The 12279-nt window shown below is 42.9% G+C and overlaps 1 protein-coding gene across 2 annotated transcripts in view; it reads right to left on the bottom strand.

Moving 5' to 3' along the window:
* The window catches only part of scaf4a (SR-related CTD-associated factor 4a), a 50056-nt gene that overhangs the window by 31187 nt on the left and 6590 nt on the right, over nucleotides 1-12279 (bottom strand). For both annotated transcript variants that reach the window (XM_055936806.1, XM_055936807.1), the window contains exons 2-3: nucleotides 9621-9704; nucleotides 590-634 (exon numbers count right to left, since the gene is read on the bottom strand). In XM_055936806.1, coding sequence (XP_055792781.1) covers nucleotides 590-634; nucleotides 9621-9704 — 129 coding nt within the window. The remainder of the gene's footprint in view (nucleotides 1-589; nucleotides 635-9620; nucleotides 9705-12279) is intronic.

Genomic DNA, 12279 nt, shown 5'->3' with positions numbered 1-12279 from the left:
GCAGCGCAAGCGAGACAGGCAGCGCAAGCGAGACAGACAGACAGCGAGACAGGCAGACAGCGAGACAGACAGACAGCGAGAGAGACAGACAGTGAGACAGGCAGACAGTGAGACAGGCAGACAGCGAGACAGGCAGACAGCGAGACAGGCAGAGAGCGAGACAGGCAGACAGCGAGACAGGCAGACAGCGAGACAGGCAGACAGCGAGACAGGTAGACAGCGAGACAGGTAGACAGCGAGACAGGCAGACAGCGAGATATATAGATATGTAAAAGTGAGTCTTCAGTGTAACAGCCAACACATCAACACTCCATATCCAGAGACAACCCCCAATGCTAGGAAGTTTAGGATGTGGATAATGTATAGGCCTCTTAATTCAAATCTGGACGTCCAAGCCAGTTCCACTGCTTTCTTAAATTCTTCCCCTTTAAATCAGGGACTGATTTAGACCTGGATCACCAGCTGGGTGCTATTACTTATCAGGTAGAACAGAAAACTAGCAGTAATTAGGACCTCGTAAGGATAAGAGTTGACTATCCCTAAAGTATAGCATACAGTGTAGAAGATAGGATGTGTGGATGCACCTCACCTTTTTAATGAACTTCTCAACAATCTGGACCACGTGTTTATATAACTGGAAGAGAAGAAAACAGATGTCAGAGAGTTTTAGTAACAGACACAGATGGAAGCCTAGTCAAGGACTAAAATCTAAAATTCTCTTTTCAAATGGAGCCTGCTTTCTAGTGCAGGACAAGGCTTCATTAAAAGGATGCTGGTGTATGCTGGGGCGGCAGGTAGCCTAGTGGTTAGAGCGTTGGACTTTGAACCGAATGGTTGCATGATCAAATCCCCGACCTGACAAGGTCAAAATCTGTCGTTCTGCCCCCTGAACAAGACAATTAACCTACTGTTCCCCGGTAGGCAGTCATTGTAAATAAGAATTTGTTCTTAACCGACTCGCCTAGTTAAATAAAGGTAAAATATATATATATTTTTAATGCTACCCTACCTGGAGACGTTCAGTCATTGCACTAACGGGTAAATCCATTTTAAATTCACTTTTCTTGCATCCTTTTGTTTCAAACAATAATAATAAATGATAGATGTTTTCCCATGGAAGAAGTGGTCAGAAATTGATGTTTTTGGACCTGAAGGCCAAAACATTCAGGAGATAAAATGAGACTGCCATGTCTACATCACTGGAATATATAAAAGGGTTGAGTTTGATATCATTTAAAAAGCTTACAAACAAGGTTTCTATTTCATACATTTCTTGATTTAAAAAAAATAAATAAAATGAGTTGTTTTTTTACATTTAAAGAGTGACTGCCGCTAAAAAAGCAACTAATTACTTTGAAAAACGGCAAGTGGCATCGATATGAGTCAGAAACATTTATTCTAATGTCAAAATTGACTACAGAGTGTAAATAGGATTATTTTGGTCATAAAGTCAGTCTGGTCTAAAATAGAGTTTGGAACCTGAGTCACGACAACTAAAGGTGTGTTCGTAAATTCATTTAATTACGTTTACCGACACCGGCCATATTCAACAGTTGTTGAGCGTTCGTAAATTCATCAGTTATTCTGCGTTCTGGCACAGTCAAAACGAGAGTGTATGGAATCAATATCATGACAAATGTAAATCACTTTCCACAAATGTAAATCACCCGTCCTCAAATGTAAGCGATTTACATTTGTGAATACATTTGGCATGATATTGATCCCCTAAGAGTGCTCTGAAATCGGAGTAGATAGCCAGAGCGAATTTACGAACGCGCCCCTAAATGAAAGTCGGGTTTGGATTACAATCTTGTCAACAATTCATGCCCAACCATTTTTGTCAAGGTCCCCATGCAAATCGCCCCTCTGCCCACTTCGCTTCCCTTCATTGAATGAGACGCCGTTATTTCATCACCCCCAACACGTTCAAAAGGATCACAGCCGTTTGAGACTGAAAAGCCTTATAAGGATTGCATGCTTCCTGCAGGATGCACAGCCAACAACTATAGTTAGCATGCCCTGCTGAATAGGTGGTTGGACTTGGTCCCCAGTGGTGGTGAGTATACCGGTAGCTAGACCATAAACTGATTGTTATGTATATTTAATCATCATTATCGTCGCTAGCATAGCTGACGTTAGCTAGCTAGCTACCAACTAGCTAGCTGGCTAACATTAGCCTACCTCAGTACAACTCAGATTTGGCTTGGAAACACGATAACATTTCAAAGGAAGGCAAATAATTGTGATGACGCCAGATTGAATTTAGACCGTAGCCAGCTAACTATGATTGGGGGGACTACTGTATCTTAGCCAGCTAACTATGAGGGGACTACTGTATCTTAGCCAGCTAACATTAGCATTACTATATATTGTTGAAGAACTTGGCTAGTAACATAAATGATTTCCCTACTTTAGCAATGTCATCGTATTTCCATGCCAGTCTAAGTTAGTGTAATTTAGACGAAACAGTCACATTACCCTCCTAGGGCACAAATAAATATTGGATGTAGCTGTGGTGGTACTAGCTAACTCATGTCGAAAACAGCGTAACGTTACTAACTAGCAGCAACATACTCAAACCAACCCAGGGCCATAGCAAAACATGTCCCAGTTGGTTGCATAGTGTCCATTGAAAGAGGGGGAGGCAGGTAGCCTAGTGGTTAGAGCGTTGGACTAGTAACTGAAAGAGTTGCTAGATTGAATCCCCTAGCTGACAAGGTAAAAATCTGTTGTTCTGCCCCTGAACACGGCAGTTAACCCACTGTTCCTAGGCCGTCATTGAAAATAAGAATTTGTTCTTAACTGACTTGCCTAGTTTAATAATGGTTAAATACATTTTTTTTAATGTAAAAATATTGTAAACGGCGTCAACCAGTCAGTCTATAAAGCATAGAATTAACTTCCAAACGAGATTTCCTTATTTCTCGAGCTATGTTTATAATTGAGAGATGATGACAATCGTCGACCCTGTTTTTCTGTTAGACAAAGTGCACAGTTGAACGAACATCGGAATCTACCAGAAGGAGCAAAGGTGGGTATCATAACATGTCCAGCAATGTGATTGCAATGGTTTACCGACCTCCAAAAATAAATTGCATTCACTGTTCACTTGCTATTTTAACAGCTTGTCAAGCAAGACCTCAGAATGAAAGTGCCATGCGACACAATGGTTGTTGCCAGTCTCCCTCGACTCCTATGATAGAAGTACCCCTGTAACACCCCCTCCGTTGTTGCCAGTCTCCCTCGACTCCTATGATAGAAGTACCCCGGTAACACCCCCTCCGTTGTTGCCAGTCTCCCTCGACTCCTATGATAGAAGTACCCCGGTAACACCCCCTCCGTTGTTGCCAGTCTCCCTCGACTCCTATGATAGAAGTACCCCTGTAACACCTCCATTGTTGCCAGTCTCCCTCGACTCCTATGTAAAGGACACACCATCACGAGGCCTCTGATAGTGACCCGAGTTACTGCCCTGAGGACACTGGCGGCTTCATCAACAACGACAGGTAATGTGTTATGTGAAAAGTTGTATAAAAAAATACCAGGCTTGATAAACTAGTAGGCCAAGCAGACACGACTAGTAGAGTCATTAGCAAAAATATTTGTCCTTTCTTTGGAACAAAATTCAAATTTACCACTTGGCTGTCTTATCTCCCTGTCACAGGCCCTCCCAGTCAACACCACCTCATAAGAGTGCCTGCTGCAGTTCTAGAGATGTCCAGTTTGCAGCTGAACATGCAGTATCGACAAGACCAGCAAGGGGGCCCTCATCAACATCATGCAGTCATGACCTCACTGTGAGCATTCCTATGACTGGAACAGTCAGACATGACCTCACTGTGAGCATTCCTATGACTGGAACAGACAGACATGACCTCACTGTGAACATTCCTATGAATGGAACAGTCAGTCATGACCTCACTGTGAGCATTCCTATGACTGGAACAGACAGACATGACCTCACTGTGAACATTCCTATGAATGTAACAGTCAATCACATGTTGGCCAGTATCCGGCCAGCAACCTTCATCTGTCAGCGACAACAGCTTTCAGGCTCAATCGTGAAACATAGTTTATGTAAACTGACATTATTTGTTGCTTATTTTCTACTTATTAGTTGCATATAATGTCCAGGGTATAACGTAGCCTGGTCACCATATAATGTCCAGGGTATAACCTAGCCTGGTCACTGTGTTCACCATATAATGTCCAGGGTATAACCTAGCCTGGTGGAACCAGCCTGATCACCATATAATGTCCAGGGTATAACCTAGCCTGGTGGTACCAGCCTGATCACCATATAATGTCCAGGGTATAACCTAGCCTGGTAGAACCAGCCTGTTCACCATATAATGTCCAGGGTATAACCTAGCCTGGTAGAACCAGCCTGATCACTGTGTTCACCATATAATGTCCAGGGTATAACCTAGCCTGGTGGAACCAGCCTGATCACCATATAATGTCCAGGGTATAACCTAGCCTGGTGGAACCAGCCTGATCACCATATAATGTCCAGGGTATAACCTAGCCTGGTAGAACCAGCCTGATCACCATATAATGTCCAGGGTATAACCTAGCCTGGTGGAACCAGCCTGATCACCATATAATGTCCAGGGTATAACCTAGCCTGGTCACTGTGTTCACCATATAATGTCCAGGGTATAACCTAGCCTGGTGGAACCAGCCTGATCACTGTGTTCACCATATAATGTCCAGGGTATAACCTAGCCTGGTGGAACCAGCCTGATCACTGTGTTCACCATATAATGTCCAGGGTATAACCAGCCTGATCACTGTGTTCACCATATACTGTCCAGGGTATAACCTAGCCTGGTGGAACCAGCCTGATCACTGTGTTCACCATATAATGTCCAGGGTATAACCAGCCTGATCACTGTGTTCACCATATAATGTCCAGGGTATAACCTAGCCTGGTCACTGTGTTCACCATATAATGTCCAGGGTATAACCTAGCCTGGTGGAACCAGCCTGATCACCATATAATGTCCAGGGTATAACCTAGCCTGGTCACTGTGTTCACCATATAATGTCCAGGGTATAACCTAGCCTGGTGGTACCAGCCTGATCACCATATAATGTCCAGGGTATAACCTAGCCTGGTGGTACCAGCCTGATCACCATATAATGTCCAGGGTATAACCTAGCCTGGTGGTACCAGCCTGATCACCATATAATGTCCAGGGTATAACCTAGCCTGGTGGTACCAGCCTGATCACCATATAATGTCCAGGGTATAACCTAGCCTGGTCACTGTGTTCACCATATAATGTCCAGGGTATAACCTAGCCTGGTGGTACCAGCCTGATCACCATATAATGTCCAGGGTATAACCTAGCCTGGTCACTGTGTTCACCATATAATGTCCAGGGTATAACCTAGCCTGGTGGTACCAGCCTGATCACCATATAATGTCCAGGGTATAACCTAGCCTGGTGGAACCAGCCTGATCACCATATAATGTCCAGGGTATAACCTAGCCTGGTGGTACCAGCCTGATCACCATATAATGTCCAGGGTATAACCTAGCCTGGTCACTGTGTTCACCATATAATGTCCAGGGTATAACCTAGCCTGGTAGAACCAGCCTGATCACTGTGTTCACCATATAATGTCCAGGGTATAACCTAGCCTGGTGGAACCAGCCTGTTCACCATATAATGTCCAGGGTATAACGTAGCCTGGTGGAACCAGCCTGTTCACCATATAATGTCCAGGGTATAACGTAGCCTGGTGGAACCAGCCTGTTCACCATATAATGTCCAGGGTATAACCTAGCCTGGTCACTGTGTTCACCATATAATGTCCAGGGTATAACCTAGCCTGATCACCATATAATGTCCAGGGTATAACCTAGCCTGGTAGAACCAGCCTGATCACTGTGTTCACCATATAATGTCCAGGGTATAACCTAGCCTGGTGGAACCAGCCTGATCTGTGTTTATCATTCTATTTCACTACACATTTGATGATATCTGAAGTGAAATAGAAAGTTGAAAGCAGCGATCATCTTGGTTCTACCAGGCTAATCACAGCCACCATTGATAATGTAATCAGTGTGTGTGTTTGGGTGTGACCGACCAGTATCTTTGATGAGAGGCCAGGAGCTGATCTATGCCATCAATGGGGTTCTGGCAAAGACCTCACCTCCAGCCTCACCTCTTACCTGCTCACCAACAGTCATCGATGAGGAGAACAGAATTAGGTAGGTTTAGTCTGACCTATTCAAACTTCAACATAGTACTTGTTTGTGAGTCAAATATTACCTATCCTAACTGCCATTGGTAATAGAACAGTGACTATGTATGTGTGTGTGTGTTCACAGAAACATGTATGAAGTCAGCAGATGGAGACTAGCAAGATGATGTGATGAAGTCCAGACTGACAGACAGACAGGCTTGAATCTGATGTCTCTGAATGGAGAGTGACCTGGCACTGACAGACAGGCTAGATACTGATGTCTCTGAATGGAGAGAGACCTGACACACTGACAGACAGGCTTGGTACTGATGTCTCTGAATGGACAGAGACCTGGCACAGTGACAGACAGGCTTGATACTGATGTCTCTGATACTGATGTCTCTGAATGGACAGAGACCTGGCACACTGACAGACAGGCTAGATACTGATGTCTCTGAATGGACAGAGACCTGGCACACTGACAGACAGGCTAGATACTGATGTCTGAATGGACAGAGACCTGGCACTCTGACAGACAGGCTAGATACTGATGTCTCTGAATGGACAGAGACCTGGCACACTGACAGACAGGCTAGATACTGATGTCTCTGAATGGAGAGAGACCTGGCACTCTGACAGACAGGCTAGATACTGATGTCTCTGAATGGACAGAGACCTGGCACTCTGACAGACAGGCTAGATACTGATGTCTCTGAATGGACAGAGACCTGGCACTCTGACAGACAGGCTAGATACTGATGTCTCTGAATGGACAGAGACCTGGCACACTGACAGACAGGCTAGATACTGATGTCTCTGAATGGAGAGAGACCTGGCACTCTGACAGACAGGCTAGATACTGATGTCTCTGAATGGAGAGAGACCTGGCACTCTGACAGACAGGCTAGATACTGATGTCTCTGAATGGACAGAGACCTGGCACTCTGACAGACAGGCTAGATATTGATGTCTCTGAATGGACAGAGACCTGGCACTCTGACAGACAGGCTAGATACTGATGTCTCTGAATGGAGAGAGATTCTGAACCAGGATCAGGTATCAGTCAATATGGGGAGGGAGAAACCCTGTGTATTCTGGACCAGGATCAGTCAATATGGGGAGGGAGAAACCCTGTGTATTCTGGACCAGGATCAGGTATCAGTCAATATGGGGAGGGAGAAACCCTGTGTATTCTGGACCAGGATCAGGGAACTAATACTGCATACGGGACACCAGACAGGAAGGTATGACCACCCTGACATGTTACCAAGGTAACCACATTACCACCAGACAGGAAGGTATGACCACCCTGACATGTTACCAAGGTAACCACATTACCACCAGATAGGAAGGTATGACCACGGACATGTTACCATGGAAACCACATTACCACCAGACAGGAAGGTATGACCACTGACATGTTACCATGGAAACCACATTACCACCAGACAGGAAGGTATGACCACTATGACATGTTACCATGGTAAACCCGTTACCACCAGACAGGAAGGTATAACCATATATACTGTAGGTAGAAGCTACTGAATGTCCTTTTTGGTGAGTTTGGACATTTACAAGCGAATGTGACCGAGAGACATTGTGCAAATGAACAACGTTTAGACACATGCTTGTCTGAAGGAAGAACAGTACTGGTTCTGGAGCAGCATGTCTACACTGTGTCTGTGTGGAGTCTGAAGGAAGAACAGTACTGGTTCTGGAGCAGCATGTCAACACCCTGTGTCTGTGTGGAGTCTGAAGGAAGAACAGTACTGGTTCTGGAGCAGCATGTCAACACCCTGTGTCTGTGTGGAGTCTGAAGGAAGAACAGTACTGGTTCTGGAGCAGCATGTCTACACCCTGTGTCTGTGTGGAGTCTGAAGGAAGAACAGTACTGGTTCTGGAGCAGCATGTCAACACCCTGTGTCTGTGTGGAGTCTGGAGGAAGAACCGTACTGGTTCTGGAGCAGCATGTCTACACTGTGTCTGTCTGGAGTCTGGAGGAAGAACAGTACTGGTTCTGGAGCAGCATGTCAACACCCTGTGTCTGTGTGGAGTCTGGAGGAAGAACCGTACTGGTTCTGGAGCAGCATGTCAACACCCTGTGTCTGTGTGGAGTCTGAAGGAAGAACAGTACTGGTTCTGGAGCAGCATGTCTATACTGTCTGTGTGGAGTCTGAAGGAAGAACAGTACTGGTTCTGGAGCAGCATGTCAACACCCTGTGTCTGTGTGGAGTCTGAAGGAAGAACAGTACTGGTTCTGGAGCAGCATGTCTACACTGTCTGTGTGGAGTCGCTAGTGCAACGGGCCTGCCTGCTCTGCTCGGAGAAGAGGGAGGGGCAAAGGAGGATTAAAAACTCAAGGAAATCAAGAACTTATCCAAAGTGCTTTGACTTTTCAAACACAGCAGAAAGCTAACACTATATGATGCCCGTCTCTGTATTAATTCAGACACTTACTGAGATAACTAGCACAGCAGAAAGCTAACACTATATGATGCCCGTCTCTGTATTAATTCAGACACTTACTGAGATAACTAGCACAGCAGAAAGCTAACACTATATGATGCCCGTCTCTGTATTAATTCAGACACTTACTGAGATAACTAGCACAGCAGAAAGCTAACACTATATGATGCCCGTCTCCGTATTAATTCAGACACTTACTGAGATAACTAGCAAGTTAAACCAAACACACAGCTGGCCTCATCAGTTCCCTCTCTTTCTCCTGCTGTGTAATTTACAAAACAAACATGTGACAGGCTCAACTGTTCTAGAGAACTAGGGTAAACTGTTATTGGTTAAGGTTCATTGTTATTGTTATTAAAAACATTTTAGTAACAATAATAATATGAAATAGTTTGACAATGCTGTTTGTAAGCTTTTTAAATGATATCAAACTCAACCCTTCATATATTCCAGTGATGGAGACATGGCTGTCTCATGTTATGCAAAAATGGATCAACTTTGAGCACCTTTTATCATCTCGTGAATATTTTGGCATTCAGGTCCAAAAACATCACTTTCTGACCACTTCTTCCATGGGAAAACATGTATGGAAAGTTTTGTTAAAAACAAAATGGATGCTATCGAAAAGTGATTGAATTCAAAATGGATTTACCTTAACGCTAGTTAGAATTGGATCGGGGAAATTGTTTAGTTGTCAGAATCTCACAGTAACCTTTTAATCTGTTTCTGGCTCTTAGACTTGTAACAGAAAACACATGGTGTTTTCTTAGACTTATGGTCCGACACTGAACAAAGCAGATGGCGCTGGTTGAGTTGTTTTATCACACACACACTCTCGCTGTCTCACAGACACTCACACGCCACCAGCTGTCCCTGTCGAGAGCATGACTGCTCTACCTCCACAAAGCACAGATTTTATAACGCCACTACTCTCATACCACACACACAAAACTTACCTTCATAGCTTTGATGGCTGACTTAGTGATGGATATCATCTTGGCTCGAGATATTGGGGGCTTCATGTCCATCAAGGAGAACAGCTGGGGAGAGAGAGATGACCAACAAAGAAAAAAAGAGGTCACCTGCAGCTCTGTCGCACAGTGGGTCTGTACATAGTCAACGGTACGCTTCGAGGTGATTCCTATGGTAGGTACACCTCAAATTAAAAACTATTCTTATTGGTCACGTACACATATTTGGCAGAGGTTATCGCAAGGGAAGCGATTTCCTTGTGTTTCTAGCTCCAACAGTGCAGTAATACATAATGCTTGTGTTTCTAGCTCCAACAGTACAGTAATACATAATGCTTGTGTTTCTAGCTCCAACAGTACAGTAATATATAATGCTTGTGTTTCTAGCTCCAACAGTACAGTAATATCTAATGCTTGTGTTTCTAGCTCCAACAGTACAGTAATATCTAATGCTTGTGTTTCTAGCTCCAACAGTAATATCTAATGCTTGTGTTTCTAGCTCCAACAGTACAGTAATACATAATGCTTGTGTTTCTAGCTCCAACAGTAATATCTAATGCTTGTGTTTCTAGCTCCAACAGTACAGTAATATATAATGCTTGTGTTTCTAGCTCCAACAGTACAGTAATATCTAATGCTTGTGTTTCTAGCTCCAACAGTAATATCTAATGCTTGTGTTTCTAGCTCCAACAGTACAGTAATACATAATGCTTGTGTTTCTAGCTCCAACAGTACAGTAATACATAATGCTTGTGTTTCTAGCTCCAACAGTACAGTAATACATAATGCTTGTGTTTCTAGCTCCAACAGTACAGTAATACATAATGCTTGTGTTTCTAGCTCCAACAGTACAGTAATACATAATGCTTGTGTTTCTAGCTCCAATAGTACAGTAATATCTAATGCTTGTGTTCCTAGCTCCAACAGTACAGTAATATATAATGCTTGTGTTTCTAGCTCCAACAGTGCAGTAATACCTAATGCTTGTGTTTCTAGCTCCAACAGTACAGTAATATCTAATGCTTGTGTTTCTAGCTCCAACAGTGCAGTAATACCTAATGCTTGTGTTTCTAGCTCCAACAGTACAGTAATATCTAATGCTTGTGTTTCTAGCTCCAACAGTACAGTAATACTTAATGCTTGTGTTTCTAGCTCCAACAGTACAGTAATACCTAATGCTTGTGTTTCTAGCTCCAACAGTACAGTAATATATAATGCTTGTGTTTCTAGCTCCAACAGTACAGTAATATCTAATGCTTGTGTTTCTAGCTCCAACAGTAATATCTAATGCTTGTGTTTCTAGCTCCAACAGTACAGCAATACATAGATAAAAAACAATACACACAAATCCAAAAACTAAAAAGAAAGGAATTAAGAAATACCAGGATGCACAAATGAAACAGCCATGATTTCTCTCAAAACAGTCTACAACAAAACTGGCATACGTCTGTCCATGCTATCAAAGATGTTTTTATAACTAAACCAAGATACACCACAGCTTGTCGTTTCCAATGGGATCAAATGAGTCATGGTGGGCAGAACAAGTAAGGAGGTGAGCAAAGCCAAGCACGCGCTAGCGATATCCTATTGGCGCGTTCTAGTATGGATCTGCATATTTGCGTTAGGGAACGCCTACTCTGAAGCATTTGCACTCCTAAACAGCGTGATTTTAAAAAATAAATAAAAATAAAACGTTTGCAAAGGGAAAATTATACAAGACAGCGCACTGTATTGAGATCAAGTGGTTCACCGATGAATTTTTTTGCAAAATGTTGGCCAAAATCCATCTCCTTCCATCTTCTCTCACTGACAGCCACTGTGCTTCCTCTCACTACCATATTTGGTAGTGACTGGAAACGCCAACCGGATGCTTCACATTTATACATCCAGTGAAATATCTGGTTCATTGTTCCATCTGTGACGGTAGATTGCAAGCTACAGCTAGCTTACCCAATTCATAGACGCTAACTGCTTTAGTGCCTATTGACAAGACTCTCTTCTATTGACAAAACTCTCTTCTGACTGGGGGAGTTTTATGAGCCCTGGCGCTTTCTCTAAACATTAAAAGGGCTGATCTAGCCGTTTTTATATCAATATCAAATCATTTCTGGGTAACAATTTAAAAAAGTGCTACGCAAACAATAAAATAAATAAAAATTGAATTGTAATTTCAGAAAATGTCCATAATATATCTGGCGCTAATAGTGGAATTGTAGTGTTTCACATCATTATTATTGCCAGTGTTGTGATTTGACTGTGATATTCGTCTATTGATTTCTCCTGCTTGTGCGACTTCTGTCTAAATGGGAAAACTGTTCTGACTTTTTGACTTAGTTTTCTAGTGGAAATCACTCTGTAATTTTCTGGTTGCTAAAAATTCTACACTGTTTGCTCAATTTCAGTTAATGAGAATAACTACACTATTCAGTGCCTGTTTATCATTGTACCGTCTAAGTTGCTGTGAAATATATTTATAAAAAAAATAAAAAAAAAACTGCATTTGGAAAGTATTCATTCCCATTGGTCTTTTTCTACATTTTGTTACGTTACAGCCTTATTCTAAAATATTTTTTCCCCCTCATCAATCTACACACAATACCCCATAATGACAAAGCAAAAACTGTTTTTTGTTATTCAGACCCTT

This window comes from Salvelinus fontinalis, chromosome 10 (genome assembly GCF_029448725.1).
Source record: "Salvelinus fontinalis isolate EN_2023a chromosome 10, ASM2944872v1, whole genome shotgun sequence".
In the NCBI taxonomy this organism is placed as follows: Eukaryota; Metazoa; Chordata; class Actinopteri; order Salmoniformes; family Salmonidae; genus Salvelinus; species Salvelinus fontinalis.
This window is presented reverse-complemented; position numbering and strand designations above follow the sequence as displayed.